The sequence below is a fragment of the Cetorhinus maximus genome, chromosome 1 (assembly GCF_964194155.1).
Source record: "Cetorhinus maximus chromosome 1, sCetMax3.hap1.1, whole genome shotgun sequence".
NCBI lineage: Eukaryota > Metazoa > Chordata > Chondrichthyes > Lamniformes > Cetorhinidae > Cetorhinus > Cetorhinus maximus.
The window spans coordinates 126,768,186-126,791,355 of record NC_135879.1 but is presented as its reverse complement, the minus strand read 5'-3'; the positions used below and the strand labels follow the sequence as shown (position 1 = coordinate 126,791,355).

Here is a 23,170-nt window from a genome sequence, read left to right as displayed (position 1 = left end):
GTTTAATACTGAGGTAGGAGCTAAAAAAAAAAGTAGAGTAGTACTGTACAAGTATAATTAGTCAAGAAACAAGGTTCCTAGCTAACATAAATAAGGCCCCGAGCCAGCGTATTTTTTAAGGGAGTAACTAGCTTAATTGAGAGAGACGTCATGGCAGGAAAACTCAGACCCGTGATATGCTCCTCCTGCAGGATGTTGGAAATGAGGGATGCTTCCAGCGTCCCTAGTGACCATGTGTGCGGAAGGTGTGTCCAAATGCAGCTTCTAGCTAACCGGATTTCGGAGCTGGAGCTGCGGGTGGACTCATTGTGGAGCATCCACGATGCTGAGCAAGTCGTGGATAGCACATTTAACGAGGTGGTCACACCGCAGGTGAAGATTACACAGGCAGAAAGGAAATGGGTGACCATCAGGAACAGTAAAAGACTCAGGAAGGTAGTACAGGAGTGCCCTGTGGTTATCCCCCTCTCTAACAGATTTACCGTTTTGGATACTGTTGGGGGGGTTGGCCTCTCAGGCGAAAGCAGCAACAACCAAGTTCACGGCACCGTGGGTGGCTCTGCTGCTCAGAGGGATGGGAGAAAAACAAGTGGCAGGGCTATAATGATAGGGGATTCAATAGTTAGGGGCACAGACAGACGCTTCTGTGGCCGCAAACGTGAATCAAGGATGGTATGTTGCCTCCCTGGTGCCAGGGTCCGGGATGTCACGGAACAGCTGCAGGACATTCTGGGGAGGGAAGGTAAACAGCCAGTGGTTGTGGTACACATTTGTACCAACGACATAGGTAAACTAAGGGATGAGGACCTGCAAGCTCAGTACAGGAAGTTAGGAGATAAATTAAAATGCAGGACCTCAAATGTAGTAATCTCAGTATTACTACCAGTTCCACGTGCTAGCGAGAGCAGGACTAAGAGGATAGACCAAATAAACACGTGGCTGGAGGGATGGGGTAGCCGGGAGGGATTCAGATTCTTGAGGCACTGGGACCAGTTCTGAGGAAGGTGGGACCTGTACAAATCGGACGGGCTGCACCCAGGCAGAGCTGGGACCAGTGTCCTTGCGGGGGCTTTTGCTAGTTCTGTTGGGGAGTATTTAAACTAGTGTGGCAGGGGGATGGGATCCCAGGAGTAGGATCAGATAGGTCAGATTCAGCTCAGAAAAATGGAGATAGAACATTAGCTAGGGACGTTGTGATAGACATGGAGTTACAGGAGAAGCAAAGTTTACAAAGTGTCCAGCAAGGGAAATTGATGGGGTTAAACTGTATATACTTCAATGCAAGGATTATTACAAACAAGGTAGATGAGTTAAGGGCACAGGTAGATACATGGCAGCAGGATGTCATTGCTATAATGGAGACCTGGCTAAAGGAGGGACAAAACTGGCAGCTTAATATCCGTGGTTATAGAGTCTTCAGACACAATGGAGGAGATAAAAAAGGAGGGCGGCTAGTATTCATGGTACTAATGGTTAAAGAATCAATTCCAGTTGTGAGAAGGGATGATATACTAAATGGGTCAACAAAAGAGGCTTTATGGATTGAGCTTAGAAATAAAAAAGGGGCAGTCACACTACTGGGAGTATACTACAGACCCCCAAATAGTGAAAGGGAGATAGAAGAACAAATATGTAGGCAAATTTCTGCTTGTAAGAACAAGGGGGCAATAATAGGAGGAGACTTCAACTATCCTAATATCAACTGTGATTCAAACAATATAAGGGGCACTGAGGGAGAAAAATTCATGCCGTGTGTCCAGGAATTTTTTTTCAACCAATTAGTGACAAACCCAACAAGAGGAGATGCAATTCTAGACCTAGTCTTGGGGAACAAAGAAGGGCAAGTGGGCGAAGTGACAGTTGGCGACCATATCGGGGACAATGGCCACAATTCAGTTAGATTTAGCACTATCATGGAAAAGGACAGAGATAAGGCAGGAGTAAAAGTCTTGAACTGGGGGAAGGCAAATTTTGCAGAAATGAGAAGGGACTTGGCTGAGGTGGACTGGACAGCACTGCTGGAGGATAAAACAGTGGAAAACCAGTGAGAAGCACTAAAAGCGAGATCCTAATTGTACAAAGTAGACATGTCCCCTACAAAAATAAGAGTGGTACTGCCAAATTAGACCTCCCTGGTTGTCTAGAGGAATACAGGGGAAGATCAAACAGAAAATGAAAGTGTATGATAGGCACAAAGAACTAAGCACTGCAGATAGCCTCGACGAATATAGGAAGTGCAGGGACGAAGTAAAAAAGGAAATAAGGAAATCAAAGAGAGGGCATGAAAAAAGATTGGCAAGTAAAGTTAAAGATAACCCAAAGATGTTTCACCAATACATTAATGCTAAAAGGTTAGTTAAGGAAAAAGTGGGACCTATCAGAGATGAAGATGAAAACTTGTGTGTAGATGCAGAGGCTGTGGGAAGGGTTTTGAATGAATATTTTGTCTCCGTGTTTACAAAGGAAAGGGAGGATGTCGATATAGTAGTCCAGGAGGAACACTGCGAGATATTGGACGGGATAGTCATAAAGAGAGAGGAAGCACTCAAAGTGTTGAAATCCTTGAAAGTTGATAAGTCACCAGGGCCAGATGGATTGTTCCGAGGCTGCTGAAGGAAGTCAGGGAGGAGATAGCAGATGCTCTGAGGATGATTTTCCAATCTTCACTAGATACAGGGGAGGTGCTGGAGGACTGGAGAAATGCAAACGTAGTTCCATTGTTTAAAAGGGAATCAAAGGAAATGCCAAACAATTATAGGCCAGTTGGTCTTACATCAGTGGTGAGCAAATTAGTAGAATCAATCCTGAGAGATAGGATTAACTGTCATGTGGAAAGGCATGGACTAGTCAGGGATGGTCAGCATGGATTTGTTAAAGGAAGGTCTTGCCTCACAAATTTGATTGAATTCTTTGAGGAAGTGACAAGGGTTGATAAAGGTAGTGCAGTGGATGTTGTGTACATGGATTTTAGCAAGGCATTTGACAAGGTCCCATATGGCAGATTGGTCAGGAAAATAAAAGCCCATGGGATTCAGGGTAATGTGACAAACTGGATAAAAGGTTGGCTTTGTAACAGGAAACAAAGGGTAATGGTCGATGGATGCCCTTGCGAATGGAAAGTTGTCTCAAGTGGTGTTCCACAGGGCTCAGTGTTGGGACCCTTGCTGTTTGTGTTATATATTAACGATTTGGACGTGAACGTGGGGGGCACGAATGGGAAATTTGCAGATGACACAAAGATTGGCCGAGTAGTGGATAGTGTAGAGGATAGCCATAATCTCCAAAACGAAGTAGATGGGTTGGTGGAGTGGGCAGTAAAAGTGGCAGATGGATTTTAACATAGAGAAGTGTGAGGTCCTACATTTAGGGAGGTCAAACAGTTACAGGGATTACACAATAAATGGGAATATACTAAGAGGGGTAGATGAAGTGAGAGATCTTGGCGTACAAGTACACAGGCCCCTGAAGGCAGTAGTTCAAGTAGGCAAGTTAGTAAAGAAGGCATATGGAATGCTCTCCTTCATTGGCAGAGGTATAGAATATAAAAGTAAGGATATAATGTTGGAATTGTATAAAACACTGGTGAGGTCACAACTGGAGTATTGTGTGCAGTTCTGGTCACCACATTACAGGAAGGACGTAATAGCTCTGCAGAGAGTGCAGAAGAGGTTTACAAGAATGTTGCCAGGGTTAGGAAAGTGTAGCTACGAGGAGAGATTGGATAGGTTGGGGTTATTTTCCTTAGAACAAAGATGGCTGAGAGGTGACTTGATTGAGGTGTACAAAATTATGAGGGGAATAGATAGAGTGGACAGGATAAAATTGTTTCCCTTGGTGGAGAATTCTAGAACCAGGGGACATAGATTCAAGATAAGTGGCAGGAGGTGTAGGGGGGACATGAGGAAGAACTTTTTTACACAGAGGGTAGTGGTTGTCTGGAATTCACTGCCTAAGTTGGTGGTAGAGGCAGAAACTTTAAACTCTTTTAAAAAGTACCTGGATTTGCACATTAAGTGCTGTAACCTGCAGGGCTTTGGGCCGGGTGCTGGAAAGTGAGATTAGAAAGGGCACCTGGGTGTCCTCAGGCTGGCATGGACAAGATGGGCCGAATGGCCTCCTTCTGTGCTGTAACTTTTCTATGGTTCTATGGAAATTATATATCTATATATCAAATGTCAGTTTTTGGGAAGTTGCTAGAATCTGCCATTTGTGATAGAGTAAGCCCTGTCTAACTAACCTAGTTGAATTTACTAAAGCTCTATGCTAGAGACTGAGGGAAAATGGAAGCGCATGGAATTTGAGACAACCTTTTGACAAGGGCAGGGAATTGTTTCAGAGGTACAAGACAGAGTCTAGAGATAACAGTTATGTACTTAAGTTGAAAGGAATTGGCTAGTGGTGTCCCCAGTGAACTGTACTGGGACCTCTGTTGTTCGCTGTATTTATAAATTACTTAGTGAATAAAAGAATGAATGAGTAGAGACCTGTACACCCAGGTTTGCCTCTGACAGTAAGGCCAAGATTTTCATCCCCGGGTCGAGTTCCCCGAGTCGGGAGATTTCCCAGCTCAGTGAACCTAACCTTTAAAAATGGCCACCTGGGGTCAGATTTTTGGTTGGCAGTGGTGCTGGGGTGGCCTCAGAATGTATGCGGAGGCTGCTGGGTATGGAGACAGGCTGGGCGCAAGTCCTGCCTCTGTGCTCTGGCACTCTGTTTAAATAAATAAAAATAACAATGAAACAAAAATCATTCCTCCAGCCCTCACCCCACCTCACAGCCCTCTCACCCCACCTCACACCCCAATGCCAACCCATGACCTCCACCCACCCCCCATGGCCCTTCACACCTGCTATGCAAACCCATGGCCCTTACATCCCCTATGCTAACTCATGCCCCTTTACCCAGCCCCCATTTCCCCCATACCCCAGGCCAATTTAGTGCCAAGTCATGCCAACCCATGCCCAGCACCCTTTGCCTTTACCCCCCCACCATGCCGCTCAGCTAGTATCCTTGGATAGTTCCTTGACAGCTTTGACAGCTCTGACAATTGGACAGCTCTTCAACAGTTCCTTGACAGCTGGACAGTTCTTTGACAGCTGGATAGTTCCAATGAGTTTGTGCGTAAAAAATGCATAATCATGTCCACTTTTAACAATCCCAAAGGGTGCCTTACCTCTCCCAAAGGTATGCCGTGACCCTATCCAAAGAGGTACCTTACCTCCCCAAAGTAATACCCAGGCTACCCAATTGAATTCACCAAGTTCAGACCTCCTCTTACTTCTTCTAATCTTCACACTTGGGGTTCACACTTCTGGCCTTCCAAAATTCCACTTTAGAGGAGGCAGCTGGTGATTTAAGTGCCAGCTGCCTCCCTGAATTGCACATGCACAAACCCCGGCCCATTCCAGTACCACCCCCATTAAGCCGGGTTCAAGGAGCGGGACTTAGAAATTTCGGCCATTTCTGGGATTTTTGCCATGACAGAGAGAGTTATTGATAGATGGAGTGAGTTGGCAAAACTGTGGCAGATGGAGAAATGCGAGGACAAAAGTGTTGAACCTAAGAAAGATAAATCAGAGTATTTTCCAAATGGTGAAAAGCCAGGAACTGTGAGGAAGTAGAGAGGTTTAGGGGTCCATGTAAAGAAATAACTAAAAAAAAAATCCTAATGGACAGATTAAAAAAGTAAAAAGGCTAATGGAATTTTAGCCCTAATCTCAAGAGAGCAGGAATATACAGAGTGGTGAAAGCTATGAAACGGTTGTTTAAAAATCTAGTTAGTCTTGCAGTGCTGTGTTCAGTTCAGATAAGATATATTATCATTGGAGTGGCTGTGACACAGAATCAGTTTAATGATATCAAGCTAAAATGATTAAATTATGAGGGTTGGTTGCATAGACTTAGCTTGCACTTCTTCAAGTATAGGAAATTAAGGGATGGTTTGAGGTGGTTAAGATGGTTAATGGATTTGATAGGGTAAATATTGAAAAACTATTTACTCTGAAAGAGGAGTCCAGAACAAGGGGACATGGCCTTAAAATCAGAGCTAGACCATTCAGACTTGATGTCAGGAAGCACTTTTCACATAAAGAGTAGTGGAAATGTAGAAAGCTCTCTTTCAAAAAAGTTGTTGAGGCTACGTCAATTGAAAATTTCAAAACTGGCATTGTTGGCTTTTTGTTAAGCAAGAGTATAAAGGGAAATTGAATTAAGGTAAGTAAATGCAGTTAAGATTCAGATCAGCCATGCTCTAATTGAATGACAGAATAAGCTCAAGGGGCTGAATGACCTAGTCCTGTTCCTATATTGCTTTATTACAGGGAAAGTACAGGGAAATGGGGATTAGAGTAAGTAGCGCCCATCAGGCAGATAGCAAGTGCAATAGGACAAATAGATTCCGTTGGACTGAATTCTTTTATGAATACAATTTCTTCATGGGCACTGTAATTGAGGGCATAATGCTGATTTGCAAAATATATGTTCATCTGCAGGTTTTTGTGCTGTGATAAGGAAGATGCACATGTAGAATGGTTAGCTAGTTTGCTCAATGCACAGGTAAGAAATCCTATTCAGTCTTGCTAACATTTCTGAATCATTTAGCAATCTATTATTTTTGCTTTAGCATTGTCATATTCTTGTACAACTTTAACATATACCATATGTATTTGAATATAAAAGCCCTATTAACATTGTGTATCTATAATTTTGGGATAAAATTCAGCATCACAATTCTTACAGTTCATTACATAAGCAGCTTTTGACTTCAACTGTTAAAGCAAAATTTGTAAATGTTAGTTGTCATTATTACCTCATGCTACCATGGAATTATTAATAGCAGGATACTAAAGCATGACACTTCTGGTTGCTTCAAAGTCACATTGTACTACTGACTCTGGGCTGCGAAAAACAAGAAGGATTGACTTAATTCTTTACCATGAAGACAGTGTAAATCTTTCATTTCAATATTTTTTGCTTGAATCTGTGGTGTAGATTTTCTACAAATATTTTTCATCAGCAAAAAGCAGTGCTGGAAACTTGAATAATTGGCGAAGATGCAATATATTTTTTAATCATTTTGAGTTTTGTTTCAGCAAACGCAAATACAATATCCTTTCAATTATGCACTTGTGGAGCAGCCAGTCTTACCTAGAGAATTGGCGAGAAAAATATTAAGCAATCTTGTGCTTTCGGTTTTAAATCTTTCATCATTTTTTAAACTATGACCTTAAGTGGATTGTATATTGTATAGTTTCTATAGAAACAGACATTAAATCCTGACAAGATCTATCAAAAATGACAAGAGGTATTACCACAGACGAATAAGTTCAGAGGTTATGGATATCTTTGAAGGGCAACTCATTAGGAGTTTTGCTCTGGCTTTATTGGCAAGTTAGCAGAGTAGTTGCACACGTATTATGATAAAATGAGTATTGTACTAATGATGCATATATTCATTTAGTTTGTATCTAAAACAGTCCAAGATAGAGCAGAGGAAAACAGACTAATGCTGTGCAAATCTCATACAAAGAGCTACGGAAATATACAACAGCATGGTAAAAGAAGCAAAAGAAGCCTTTGCAAGAAGGTCAGGAGAGATGGCCAAAAGCTTGGACAGTGATGGATTCTGAGAAGGCTTTTAAAGGTTGGGAAGGAAGCAAAGAGATGGAGAGGCTAGGGTAAAGAGAGTACTGGAGAAATTATAAACCGTAGAACCATAGAATGATTACATCACAGAAGGAAGCCATTCAGCCCATTGTGTCTGTGCTGGCTCTCTGAGGGAGCAATTTACCTAGTGCCACACCCCCTCCTCTCCATAGCTGTGCACATCCTCCGTTTTCATATAATAATCCAATTCCCTCTTGAATGCCTCAATTGAACCTGCGTCCACCATCCTCAGGCAAAGCATTCCAGATCCCAACCACTTACTGTGCAAAAAAAGTCCCTCCCCATGTCACCGCTGGCTCCCTTGCCAATTACCTCAAATCTGTCAAGTAGGGTTTTAGCAGCAATGAGGCCGTGGTAAGCAATGTTGTAGAGATGGAACTAATTTGTCATTTTAGAAGATAAGAATGTATGGTTTAATGTTCAGATCTGGGTCAAACAAAATACTGAGGTGAAATCCAATGTGGTTCAGCCTGCACCAGCAGCCTGGGCAGGGAACATGGAGATAATAGCAAGAGGACAGAGTTGTTGGCAGAAGCTTCTAGTAGAAGCAGAAGCCAACAACATTGCATTTAGTCCTTCCAATATTTAATTCTGGTTTGTCCAGACTCCATACCAGATAAGCAATCTTCCTTGCGGCATGGAGATGGTCATGGAATTTAGCAAAGTGATGGAGAAGCTAAGCCATGTGGTATTAGTATACATGAAGGCCGAGATTTTCCCTGAAATCGGCAGTCCGATATCAGGTGGGGAAATCAACGTTTGACCCAATGATGAATTTCACCCCATATCATGTGGAACATTGTTTAAAAACAAAATCAGAGGCACAGGTTTTACAGTGGATCACTGGCAGGGCAGCCTCGGATTTGCCCGCCCACCATGACCTCAGAGCTTCAGTAATCCAGGAGCCATGTTTAAAGGACGCCCCTGCATAGAGCTAGCACTCTCCAAGGGATACGAAGCTGCTGGGAATTGGTGACTGCCAAAGGGAGGAAACATCCTGCCCCCAGATTTAGCGACACCTCCCTCAAGCACCGACTGGACGTGGTGGAGGCCCGCCACAAAGTCCTTTACCCCCGCTCTGGGCGAAGACTAGTAAACAAGGTCACCAATCCTATGTGGGAGGTGGTGGCAGTGGTGGTCAATGCTACTGCACTCCAAAACAGGACAGCCATCCAGCGCCGAAAGACGATGAATGATCTCCTCCGTTCTGCCAGAGTAAGTTACTCCTCTCATCACTCTCAACTCACACACTCACAAACCCATCACACATCCACAGGGATCTCACTCACTGCCAGCTCAAGGGACACCACCACTCACTCTGTCACACACACCTGCATCTGCCCTGCGGATCATGCCCTCATCCCATCCATGGCTCCCGTCACCGCCCACACATGGCAGGCATCCTTTTCACCTGGCCTGGCAGGTGTCCTGTTAACTCCCTATCAACATCCTGGGGGTTACCATTGACCAGAAACTGAACTGGACTAGTCATATAAATATGTGGCAAAAAGAGCAGGCCAGAGGCTAGGAACCCTGCGGTGAGTCACTCACCTCCTGACTCCACAAAGCCTGTCCACCACCTACAAGGCACAATTTAGGAATTTGATGGAATACTCCACACTTGCCTGGTGGAGTGCAGCTCCCACAACACTCAAGAAGCTTGACACCATCCAGGACAAAGCAGCCAACCTGATTGGCACCCCTTCCACAAACATTCAGTCCCTCCACCACTGATGATCAATAGCAGCAGTGTGTACCATCTACAGGATACACTGCAGAAACTTACCAAGACTCCTCAGGCAGCACCTTCCAATCTCACAACCACCACCATCTAGAAAGACAAGGGCAGCAGATAGATGGGAACACCATCACCTGGAAGTTCCCCTCCAAGTCACTCACCATCCTGACTTCAAAACATATTGTCGTTCCTTCACTGTCACTGGGTCAAATTCCTGGAATTCCCTCCCTAACACCACAGGGACTGCAGCGGTTCAAGAAGGCAGGTCACTACCACCTTCTCAAAGGCAATTAGGGATGGGCAATAAATGTTGGCCTAGCCAGCGAAGCCCACATCCCATGAATGAATTTAAGAAAAGCTCTCTCCATCTGTCTTCATACAGGACAAGCTGGCACACATCAAAAGTGAGAGGTCCCAGACTAGTGAAGGAATGCCTGAACTCAAGGTCCTAACAGATATTGAAAATAGAGCACTTCAGCTGGCTGGCGATGCTCTGAACTGGTCCTGTGCTGACGTTGAGGTCGTCACCGCTTAACCAAGTCTGGATTCAGCACTGCAACATCCATCAGACAACCATGCTGTGAGTGATGTGTCCTCTTTCACAGACCACTGCCATGCACTAATTATCTCTCCTTTCTTTCACAGGCACATCTGGGAAGCAGCAGCGGGGGTCTATGATCCAGATCCTCAACTCCAGCCCCAAGGATACCCCTGAAGAGGAATCCACAGACGCCGACATTGAAGACCCATCACAGCGCTCACCCGCGCCCTCCACCAGCACAGAGATACACACCTTGGTGGGACCTAGTTCTAGAGTAGCCTCAGGGTCAAAATCTGGTGGGTACATCATACTGTCTGATCCACAGCAGATGGAGGCAGGGACTTCCCAGGTTTCCGGCACTCAAAGGACTGCTGGAGACCTGGACTCTGCTGAGTCCGAGTCAGATGAGGAACTTTTGGACTCGGTCATACCTCAGTTGCTGGAGCTGTAAAGAAAAGCTTGGGAACATCAGGAAGGGATGTCCCCTTCATCAAATTGCAAGACATGATGGAGGAGTCCATCTGCTTTCAGTCTGAGGTGATAGCGCCACCATGCCAATGCACTGAGGTCAACACTGGCAAGATGGTGGCTGCCATGGAGATCTTGGTCCAGGACATTGGTCCTGCACTGCTGCAGGAGCTGCACTCCATCGCTGAGGCACTTGCAGGCATCCATCAGTGTCAATGCTGGGGGTGGGTGGGGGGGCATCTCGAGCTCACGTCAGCTATCTCTTCCTCTCAAGGAGTCAGCCAGGTGCCCTCAGGCACCCATAGGGAGGAGGATAAGCTGGTGTGCACTCGGGCCCATGTACCCAGGTGACTCAGGGAGTGTCCAACCCATCCAAATCCCCTCTTCCAATGGCCCCAGCAGCTACAATTCCACAGGCTGAGGAGGGTGGCACTGCCACACAGCAGGGCCCTTAATTCAGGCCGGAGCCCTCCACCTCTCGGTGGACACCCGTCAAGGTCATCCCAGACAACAGGCCGTAGCAGTCAGCAGGCTGCCTCCTCCCCTGCTCTGCATCTCAGGGATGCACCAAGACCTGGTGGCAGGGTTAGAAAGGTCAAGAAGACGTAGTTGTGCAACGTAGGCACAGGTGTTAATCACTTGTACTTAATGTTGACCATTGTAAGCACACTCCCAAGAATGTCTCCTTGCCTATGGCTCATTGTATGTGGTGAGCAGTGTTCGTGTCACTCAGATGTGAAACCTTGGTTTCTGCAAAGTGAGGGCAAATATCACAGTCCAGGTCCCCTCCCCTGTGCAAAGTGTAACCTTTTGAGCACAGTGATTGTCCGGCTTCAAAGTCACTCTCCAGATCGGTGAAATGTGTACCTCGATTTGGCTCGTGTTTGCTGCAAGAATCTCATACCCAAGTGTCACTGGGTTCCGTGATGTTCTCTGTGTGCTCTCAGCACCTATGAGGTGGGGCTGCCCCCCACCCACAACGCCATCACCATTCCTGACAGATGAAGGTGTGGTGCTGAAGGGAACAGGTGATGAATCCTGCTGAAGGATCAAGTTGTCTTAAAGTCTACGTGGCCGCTGTTTCACAGCAGCGTCTCAATGATATGAGACTCTTCACAGAGAGTGTGTGAGCTGTCCTCAGCCAGACAGATGTCAGACATTCACAAATGCAATGTGGAGATCTGAGGAGTGTACTCACTGCATCTCATCATTATCTTCCTGGAATCTTGTGGCAATGAGGGCCTCATGACCAATCCTGCCTCATTTGGCCAGCGCAATGGTCTCATCGCCTGCACCCTCACCTTCCAGGACCTCATCATCCTCATCCCCTTCGACTTCCTCCTCCTCTCAGCCTGTGGCATGTGTTGGTGTGCAGCCTTCTGTCTGTGCTGCTAAGACCTGCCAGCAAACCCACTCCACCCCCGCCCCCCCACACCTCCACCCTTGCATTGTTGCTTTAGCCACGAGGTTCATTTCTTGTCCTTCTCTTCGGCGCTGTTGTCCTTGCCCTAAGATTCTCTTCTCTCCGGCACTGTTGTCCTAGCCTCGACACCACAAGCCTGCCACGAAGAAGCAGCTGTGGAGACTTGCCTGTGATCCCCATCCCCCTGCCCTCCCCATTCAATCACGGAGTAGCTTCCTTGCAATGGGATCCTCGAGGGCGCCGCCGCACTAAGTTGTGTGCACTCACCTCCAAGTTCCCCTCGTAGTTCAGCTCGCCAGGTGCACGTCTTTTAAAGGCAGTTATAAATTTCGTCATTCTAAAATCACGTGGACATGGGATTTAAATTTGACATAGGGGTGGGGAATGGGGCGGGTGATTACGGCCTTTGGTCACAATAATAATTTGTGAATGTTTTCAAATTAAGTTCCAGACGTCCAATGGCGGAAAACACAGCCCGCCATTGACGGCGGGAGGGGACAATCGCTTCCCCGATTTACATCACGAGCAAACATGCCTTGGGCCTTCTCACGAGATTTTCTGATCTCTCCATCAAACGCGCCCGTCCCGATCAGGTGTGGAAAATCCCGGCCAAAGAATCTAACACTATGTCTACTGAGACTGTCACTGAGGGGTAGTATGTAGATGAGGGGGAAATGATCAATCCTTGGGAAACGCTGGAACTGTATGCAGTCCGGATGAGAAGCTATTGCTGGACATGCACTACTTTGAGGCAGGACCAACTGAGGTTGGGCATAGAAGCAAAATATTGGAGGGTAATGATGTGATCAATCATATCCAATGCTACGGACTTCAAGGAGGAGTAAAGGGCACAGTCATAAAGAATATCCTCTGATAGCTTTAACTAGGATGTTCAGTGTGTTAAGTAGGGTGGAAAATGAACTGAACAGGGACTTGGCATTCACAGGAATTGTTGCACATCATTCCAAAAACGTTGAAATTTTGTGCAGTGACTAAAAAGTTTGCAGACACCTTGATGCATTGCGACACAATAAAAATAGAAAGTCTCAGATGTTGGTGATGTATTGTGCACTATTTTCAGAAACAGAAACGTCTGATAAAACTGAAACATTAACTCGCTGAAGGGACGTTATGTTAGTTTTGTGACTGCAGAAACTTGTTCTTCTCAATTTGGTGAAGGAAAACTGAATTTGCCATGCAAGTATTCCAGTTTTGATTGGAAAACAACAGACATTAGTTTTTAGTTCATGACTTTGTAATTCTACCCTTACTAAATTGTGAAAATTCTTAGAGAAGTTGTCTTTCAGTGGTAAAAAAAAACTTGCTTTTGTTGTTCAGCATGAAGGTGACCTATGGCGGCTAGATGGAAAATTACATATTTCATCGACGATACTAAATGCAAAACTTGGCAGCATGGGTTTAACTCCAGTCCAAAAAAAGATTGATGGAAGAAAAGTTGAACAAACACAAGTAAGTTGTTTGCCGTAGATGGTTTCAGTTGTCGCAATTCACATAGGGCTCAGTTATACTGCCACTGCATATTGATGCAAAGTGATCTAGAATGTGCATGGTATGGAAAGGTGGCACTATATCTCAGGAATTGGTTCCTGATTTGAATCCCACACTCAATGAAGATAGCAGTATGCAAGACCCCTCACACCACTGGAGCTTCGTTCCCACTGTGGAAAATATGCCTCGCTAACCATTGTGAAACTGATGGTACCTAATGTCCAGATGGTCCACTAGATTATCATTTTCTTAATTTCCACGTGATAAATGGCGCATTTGTACATAAGGTGCTAAATAAATTTTATATTCATTTTACTTATATATTAGTGTGTCAAATTGTTTCTGAATGATACTTCGTATCACAAGGCTTATCTTGAATATTGCTTTAGCTTCAGATTAATTATGTTTTAAATGTTCATGAATTGGTGCCCTGTATCAAAATATTGCTTAATCAGTACTGTCAATATTTAGATCAGTTGATCTCTTAGCAGTGCTCAAAGCACATGTTCTATTTTTATAATCATGGATGTCATGAGGAGATTAATGTCTATACTGTTATTGGAAATTATTTTTAAATTGGACTTGTAGGGTTTGTGTCTATGTGTGTGTCTGTGTGTAGCTTAATTGGATTAAAGCCAGCTTGTCTGGATGTTTTGATGTACAGTAGTTTGAGATGTTAATTAGATAAACATAAGGATAGAAGGTAAAGAGTACATTTGCATTTGTTGAATAAAGCACTCAAAAGAATGGGTAAAATCCTGCACCTAGCTGGGAGACACCAGGCAATGTGTTTATATCACTAATAGAATTGGAGGAACAAAAGGATTATTGCTAGCAGAGGTAAAATTTAAAAAACCTAGTAATACAGTAGAAAATTTGCATTCAACGGGAAAGCTAGGTATAAAGAGAAAGGAGTTTTGTGTGTAAAGGTCAGAGGCATCTAAGATCTGACTAGCTGTAAGCATACAACTGTCTGCAAAGGAACAAAAATTGCAAGGGACCTCATTTTGAATTCATAAGGTCAAATGTGCTTTGCCTGGTGTCTGTTTAAAGTCTATGGGTTATTGTCGCCTTTTTGAAGATTTACCTGTGAGTGATTAATTTGGGGATTTGTTTAAAAGTTATCATGGTAGTAATTTGAAGACATATGTATGTATTTAATTTGTTGTTAAATTAATAAATGTTTAATTTAGTTTTATATTAAAAAGCATCTTGAGGATTGGTAGTTTTATTCCTGAATTCAGAGCTGCATCTCAAACATACCAATTGAAAATATAGATTATGGCAGTTGTTCAAGCTTCCCTCTGGGATTTAAACAACTCAACCTTTACCAACAGCTGTGACATAACAATGGAACACATTACTACAGAATAAGACATTATAATGGACAATATATTAGTTGTTGCTGCAGTCTAAATGTGTGTTGCTTTAAGGTTGGAAGAAATAAAAGCTCAACATTTTTAAAATCAGTTAGCTTGTGATCAATAAGATTAATCAAAGTTCAGACTGGCTTTTTTTCTCTTTTTTTTGGGTGTGATTGCAAAGGTCAGTCGGAAGTTGTAAATAGCCTGACCACCTGTGCCAATGAGATATTTTGATCTAGAAATTAGACCATATGGCATTAGCTTCTCAAGCGCCAAATGGTCTTCTAAGCCTCTAATATGGCGGACAAGAAGCACATGCTTATTACAAATTGGAAGTGCACCACCCACATATTGGTAAAGACCAAAAAATGGCTTGTTATGCCCATCCCTGAAATAGATTTCAGGCCTGTTTGATATGCAAATGAGGGGCATAATGCATGGAGCAAGATTGGTTTGTACCACCACTGGTGGCATTTGGTAAAAACGGGACTTTCTCAATCTTAACAGACATTCCTTGAAGGAACAGTCTCTTAAGCCAACCAATAAAGCAAATCATTAAAATAAAGTTATTGCTGAAAGAAGAGACATACTGTTGAAGCTTTACATCTTGCACTCATCAGGACAGTTCACAAGAACATCAATAGCAGCATACATACGAACTAAGAGCTGGAGTAGGCCATTCAGCACCTCAAGCCAGCTCCACCATTTAATAAGATCATGGCTGATCTGATAGTGACCTCAAATCTGCATCCTGCCTACCCTGATAACATATCACCCCCTTACTTAGCAAGAATCTATCCACCTCTGCCTTAAAAATATTCAAAGACTCTGCTTCCACTGTCTTTTCAGGAAGAGAGTTCCAAAGACTCACAACCCTCTGAGTGAAAAAAAATTGCCTCATCTCCATTTTAAATGGGTGACCCCTTAATTTTAAATAGTGACTCCTAATTCTAGATTCTCCCACAAGAGGAAACATCCTCTCCACATCCACCCTGTCAAGACCCCTCAGGGTCTTATATGTTTCAATCAAGCCGCCTCTTACTCTTCTAAATTCCAGTGCATACAAGCCTAGTCTGTTCAACCTTTCCTCATAAGGCAACCTGCCCATTGCTGGTATTAGTCTGGTAAACCTTCTCTGAACTGCTTCCAACACATTTGCAGCCTTCCTTAAACAAGGTGACCAATATTGTACACAGTACTCCAGATGTGGTCTCACTGGTTCTCTGTATAATTGAAGCATAACCTCCCTACTTTTGTATTCAATTCCCTTCCCGATAAATGATAACATTTTATTAGCTTTCCTAATTACTTGCTTTACTTACATACAAGCCTTTTATGATTCATGTGCTAAGACACCCAGATTCCTCTGCATCTCAGAGCTCTGCAATATCTCACCATTTGGATAATATGCTTCTCTTTTATTCTTTCTACCAAAATGGACAAATTTACATTTTCCCACATTATATTCCATTAGCCAGATCTTTGCCCACTCACTTAACCTATCTATATCTTTTTGTAGCTTCCTTTTATCCTGTTCACAACTTAGTTTCCTATTTATCCTCGTGTCATCAGCAAATTTGGCAACCACCCCATCCATCCCTTCATCCAAGTTGTTTATATAAATTGTAAACAGTTGAGGTCCCAGCACTGATCCCTGGGGCACGCCACTCAAAGAACTCCAATAAGTTGGTTAAACATGATTTGCCTTTCACAAAACTATGTTGACTCCGCCTGATTACCTTGAACTTATCCAAGTGCCTTGCTATAGCTTCTTTAGTAATAGCTTCTAACATTTTCCCTATGACAGATGTTAACCTAACTTGCCTGTTGTTTTCTGCTTTCTGTCCCCCTTCCTTTTGAATAATGGAGCTCCATTTGCTATCTTCCAATCTAGTCGGACCTTACCCAAATCTAGGGAGTTTCAGAAAATTAAAACCAAAGCACCAACTATCTCATTAGCCATTTCTTTGAAGACCCTAGGATGAAGTTCATCAGGACCCGGGCACTTGTCAGTCCATAGCTCCAACAATTCACTCAGTACCACTTCTCTGGTGATTATAATTTTCCTGAGTTCCTCCCTCCCTTCCATTTCCTGATTTATAGCTGCTTCTGGGATGTTACTTGTATCCGCTATAGTGAAGACTGATGCAAAATATCTGTTCAATTCATCTGCCATCTCCTTGTTTTCCATTGTTAATTCTCCAGATTCACTTTCTATAGGACCAATGCTCACTTTGTTAACTTGTTTCTTTTTAAAATATTTGTAGAAACCCTTACTATCTATTTTATATTTCTGGCTAGCTTTCTCTCGGACTCTAATTTTTGTATCCTTATTAGTATTTTAGTCATCTTTCTATTCCTTATAATCTGTCCAATCTTCTAACCTTCCACCTGTCTTTGCACAATTATATGTTTTATCCTTAAGTGTGATACTATCTTTATCCATTCTAGCTAACGACAAATGGTGTGTCCATCCCTTGCACTTTTTCCTACTCATCGGAATGTATCTATTCTGTGTATTCTGAAATAACCCCTTAAATGTTTACCAGTGTATCTCTATTGACCTAGCCCTTAACCTAATTTGCCAATTCACTTTAGCCAGCTATGCTTTCATGCCCTCATAATTGCCCTTATTTAAAAACATAGTCTTGGACCTATTCCTCTCTTCCTCAAACTGAATGTAAAATTCAAGCATATTATGGTCGCTGCTACCTCGGGGTGCCTTCACTATGGGATCATTAATTAATCCCATCTCATTGCACCATACCAGGTCTAGTATAGCCTGTTCTCTGGTTGGCTCCAGAACATGCCATTCTAAGAAAACATTCCAGAATCATTCTATGAACTCCTCATCTAGGCTACCTTTGCCCATCTGACTTTTCCAGTCTATTTGTAAATTAAAATCTCCCATGATTATCACCGTGCCTTTCTGACAAGCTCCCATTATTTCTACCTTTATGATCCACCCTACCATGCGATTACTGTTAGGGGGCCTGTATACGACTCCCACAAGTGACTTCTTGCCTTTAACATTTCTTGTCTCTACCCAAACCATTTCTACATCCTGGTTTCCTGCACTTAGGTCACCCCTCTCTAATTGTGCTAATACCGTCATTAATAGACAGAGCCACCCCTCCACCGTTTCCTCACTTCCTGTCCTTCCTAAATGTCCTATACCCTTTAATATTCAGGTCCCGACCCATGTCCTCCTGTAGCCATGTCTCTGTAATGGCAATCAAATCATACTTAACTATTTCTATGTAGGTGTGGCAGATGTGACCAACCAGTTCCCTTGTCATGCGCAGCCCTCGGCGACACTGGTTCTCAGTCATCTGCAAGAATGAAAGGCAGCATCTATAGGCCCTGGGTCCACCCAAGCACCGACCAGTAATGGCTTGCTGTGTCTCTTCTGGGGTGTTTGCAGGACCCCCAGGCCCCCCTTCTTCTTAGGGTGCTGCTCCTCCCTCTGTGCAGCCAGCCTTCTCCGCCACTTTTGCTCTCTGTACGCCACGAGGCATACAGCTAGTTCACCAGACTCCATGCTGTTGATGTACTCCTCCTGCAAAGGTTGAAAGAGGGAAATGCGTGGGTTAGCTTGGGTATGCTAAGAACCTCTCTTGGTTAAACCTGAATGCCCCTTAGCACATCTCAGAGAGTGCTGGCCACCACTTGGATGGCTAGAGTTTAGTGCACTGCATAGCTGTCCGAAACCCCACCCACCTCCGTCCCACTCCACCTGACCAATTGGCGGCAGATTTACCCACTGGACTGCATGCTGTGCTCTCAGCTCAGGCACTCTCCTAACCCGCGCTGCAAAACTGCACTGTTAGTTTGAGCCATGGGGTAGAGTGGTCTGAACAGGGATGGTGACATTACAAGAGGCTGTGAACTTCTCCACCAGTGACTGCTCCATGGCCAGCTTTAGCAAGGAGCGTGTACAATATGCCCAGTTGTCCAGCTGTTCTGCAATTCACTAAAATGCTCATTAGTTTGCAGTCTGGGCTCAAGGGTGAAAAGCTCTGGAGCTCTTGGTGACACTTGCAGGCCTCTGTGTTGCTTGAGTGGGCAGATAAGCTAGAGGCCCGACTCCATGCATGTCAATGTGGCTGCACCTGTACCGTCTCAGCTGCAGAGGAATGGTTACATTACACAATGTTTCCCTAATGCATGGCCGCTTCCCTCCCCACACCCCCACTTCACACGTGCTTGTGCACTGCTTTCAACCTCAGGGCAGCCCTTGCCCCCACGCCTCCAAAACGCTTCAACCTTGAAGTCCAACAGGCAACCCAGGCAAGCACTGCGCAACGTTACTGTCTACTCACCTCCGAGTTCCCCTCAAAGTGCAGCTCGCCAAATGCATGCCTTATGTATGCTGTTGTGAAACATGTCGACATGCAATCACACCGACACGGGCGGACAATCCAGCGGGGACGGGAGGGGATGATTCCGGTGGGCTGGCCATATAATGATATGCAGATATGTTACAATGAGGTTTCCGACATCCAATGGCGGGAAACGCGACCCGCCATTGATGGGCTGAGCGGGTGCTCGCAAACTGGTTTCACGATGTCGTGAAACCAATTTTTGGCCTTCTCACCTTAGTGTCCGCTCGCCACCAAGCACGCCCGACACCAGCTGTCACAGACGATTCGACCCTGTGCTTTGAGTTTTGCAAGCATGGGCAATGCCTTGACCTATCAGAGACGACCTGCCTGGTTTGAATTTGAACAAAAACTTAGCAGTTAACCATTCCCTGGTGCATTCTCCATGGCAACACCTTGACCAGAATCCACTTACTAATCAATCAACACTCTCATGCAGCATAAATTGTTGTTGCATTCACTATTGGTATTCTTGTGAACTCCTGATGAGTGCAAAACAAAAAGCTTCAACAGTATGTCTCTTTTCCAGCAATATTCAAGTTCTATACTACCAAGTAAGGTTACTGAATGTGGAGACAGGAGGAATAGGAGTGCTCCCCAGGCCACCTGAAAACCGTTTGAATCGGTCACCCCCGCCCCTCTTCCTCACTTATCCTCTGGGCTGCTGTTAGCATCCTGATCTTCAAACACACTTTGTTAAGCAAGCAGCCACTTATCTCCGTAGCTGTCCTACTTCATGGAAATGAGGCCTGCCCCACCTTGGGCCCCTCCGTTCAGATGCAGGGATTTAATCCTGCAGCCCAAATTACCTGAATTTCTAGGCCTTTGTTACTAAGGATGTTTTTCTGTTAGTTGCAAATGAACAGTGTTCTTTGCCCTTTTTCATACTTTTTTTATTGTGACACAAAATTTGCACATAGAATAATATAATGCCCCAAATGTAAAGCATGTTAGGTACACCTAGGAGAATTTCTGCAACTTCCCATCTCACCTATTGTAATTTTGGCAGAAGAGCCATGCAAATCCCAGGTAAGCAGTGCAAAGTGCTGTATATAAGTGGAAGAACTAGCATTGAAACTTGTTCTCACCATTTTTATACAGATGAACAGAGAGAGAGATGTAGAGCTAAGTGTGGAATAGTATAATGGGTGATTGGCGGCATTGCAAGCAAAGTGATTCAGTCTAGCTCTCCTGACATAAACTGAGCATAAAGCTTGAGCAATTAATCAGCACGAGCAGAACCAATACTGAATTGTTGTCTTACGCTTGCAAGCTCCTTGCTTTTAGCTTTGACTTCTATTTCTTTCAATGCCAGTTTTTGCTGACAGGGGAAAGTTAAAATCGGGGTCATTGTTCCTGGAAATTAGAAATGCTGCTTTAAGGACGCCAACAAAAACTAAGTGTCAAAAAATGATGTCCTTCAAAGAGCAGCAATCTCCAAAAGCAGGAGGGACCCAGCCTCAGGAGTCAAAATCAGTGCTGGTTTAAGAAATAAACCATCGCAAGCAGACCACTGAAATTAAAGTAATTTGTGTGGTGTGAAAGTCAGTGGACATCAGAGATTAATGACCATGTGTTGATGTATGAAAGCAGCTGGAGTGTACCAGCCATATCCCGAGGTATGTTATTTTGGGGAAACATGCTCTTGCAGGCACTGCTCTCCCAAAAATAGAAGTATGTGTTAACTTGATGAAAACAAGGAGTGGAGGTGAGCAGGATGTTCCTGGAACTGTAGCACTATTGTAGCAGGTGACTTAAACCACTCAACTATTGGAAGCAATTGAATTACATTATATTCAACTGGTGAAAGGAACATTCCAGGTTAGTTTGTAAATCTACATTTTCCGCTTTCTAACACACGCTGATATTTTGAAAGATTTCATGAACTAATATTGAGGGATATTGGACAGTGTGAAAATATTATAAACTAATAACTTTTGCCGACTGTTATATTTCATAGATTGGGGAAAAAAAACAAAAATTAGTTATTGATGCTTGTAGAGAATATTATCCCTTTGAATTTTTTGTTAGATGATGCAGTGGTTTGAAGTGTGTATACTTTGCCAAATATTTATTATATGAGAAACCATGGGCTGAATCTTCGGCTCAGCGATCAGGGGCAGGGCCCGCTCGCCAAGGCGTAAAATGACGCAGGGTGATGTCGGATTGAAGGCCGATAAATCCACAGGGCCTGGTAATCTACATCCCAGAGTACTTAAGGAAGTGGCCCTAGAAACAGTGGATGCATTGGTGATCATCTTCCGAGATTCTATAGACTCTGGAACAGTTTCTACAGATTGGAGGGTAGCTAATGTAACCCCACTATTTAAAAAGGGAGGTAGAGAGAAAGTGGGGAATTATAGACCAGTCAGCCTGACGTCGGTAGTGGGGAAAAACTCTAGAGTCCATTATAAAAGATTTAATAGCTGAATACTTGGAAAACAGTGGCAGAACCAGACAGAGTCAGCATGGATTTATGAAAGGGAAATAATGCTTGACAAATCTACTGGAATTTTTCGAGAATGTAGCTAGTAGAGTTGATGAGGGGCGGCCAGTGGATGTGGTTTATTTGGACTTTCAGAAGACTTTCAACAAAGTCCCACATCAGAGATTAGCGTGTAAAATTAAAGCGCATGGGATTGGAGATAGTGTATTGAAATGGATAGAAAACTGGTTGGCAGACAAGAAACAAAGAGTAGGAATAAACGGGTCTTTTTCCGAATGGCAGGCAGTGACTAGTGGGGTACCACAGGGATCAGTGCTGGGACCCCAGCTATTCACAATATATATTAATGATTTAGATGAGGGAACTAAATGTAATATCTCCAAATTTGCAGATGACACAAAGCTGGGTGGGAGGGTGAGCTGTGAGAAGGATGCAGAGATGCTTCAGTGTGATTTGGACAAGCTGAGTGAGTGGGCAAATGCATGGCAGATGCAGTATAATAGAAATAATATAATACTTTGGTAGCAAAAACAGAAAGGCAGATTATCTGAGTGGCTATAAATTGAGAGAGGGGAATGTGCAACGAAACCTGGATGTCTTCGTACACTAGTAGCTGAAGGTAAGCATGCAGGTGCAGCAGGCGGCAAAGAAGGCAAATGGTATGTTGGCCTTCATAGCAAGATGATTCAAGTACAGGAGCAGGTATGCCTTGTTGCAATTATACAGGGCCTTGGTGAGACCACACCTGAAATATTGTGTACAGTTTTCGTCTCCTTATCTGAGGAAGGATGTACTTGCTATAGAGGGAGTGTAGCGAAGGTTTACCAGACTGATTCCTGGGATGGTGGGACTGACATATAAGGCAAGATTGAGTTGGTTAGGATTATATTCACTGGAGTTCAGAAGAATGAGGGGGGATCTCATAGAAACCTATAAAATCCTAACAGGACTAGACAGGGTAGATGCAGGAAGGATGTTCCTGATGGTGGAGGAGTCCAGAACCAGGGGTCACAGTCTGAGGATATGGGGTAGACCACTTAGGACTGAGATGAGGAGAAATTTCTTCACCTAGAGAGTAGTGAGCCTGTGGAATTCATTACCACAGAAAGTAGTTGAGGCCAAAACATTGTATGTTTTCAAGAAGAGGTTAGATATAGCTCTTGGGGCGAAAAGGATCAAGGTATATGGGGAGAAAGGAGGAGCAGGCTGTTGAGTTGTATGATCAGCCATGATCATGATGAATGGCGGAGCAGGCTCGAAGGGCCAAATGACCTACTCCTGCTCCTAGTTTCCATATATGTTTCTATGTAAGGCCATTAGTTAACTAATTAACCCTATCGAGAGAGCTGCCCATCCAACCTTAAGGTTGGCGGGCAGGCGAAGAGCCCAGGTGACCTTCACATTTTTCATGGAACCCCATCCACAGGTGGGATGAGGTTTCATGAAGGATTTATAAATTAAATAAATGTTTCCATTAAAGTTCATTGACAAGACCCAGCTCATGTGACACTGTCACACGAGAGGACGTCTTAATTTTTTTTTTCTTTATTTAAATTTTTAAACCTTAAAACCTTTGCTCTTGCGGGAAATTCTTTCCCGTGTGTTATATTTGAGAATATAACACTATTTAACAA

At 43.9% G+C, this 23,170-nt stretch overlaps 1 protein-coding gene across 5 annotated transcripts in view; it reads left to right on the top strand.

Moving 5' to 3' along the window:
• Positions 1-23,170, top strand: part of arap2 (ArfGAP with RhoGAP domain, ankyrin repeat and PH domain 2) — a 454,954-nt gene that overhangs the window by 411,370 nt on the left and 20,414 nt on the right. For all 5 annotated transcript variants that reach the window (XM_078546079.1, XM_078546088.1, XM_078546071.1 and 2 more), the window contains 2 exons: positions 6,492-6,555; positions 13,174-13,305. In XM_078546079.1, coding sequence (XP_078402205.1) covers positions 6,492-6,555; positions 13,174-13,305 — 196 coding nt within the window. The remainder of the gene's footprint in view (positions 1-6,491; positions 6,556-13,173; positions 13,306-23,170) is intronic.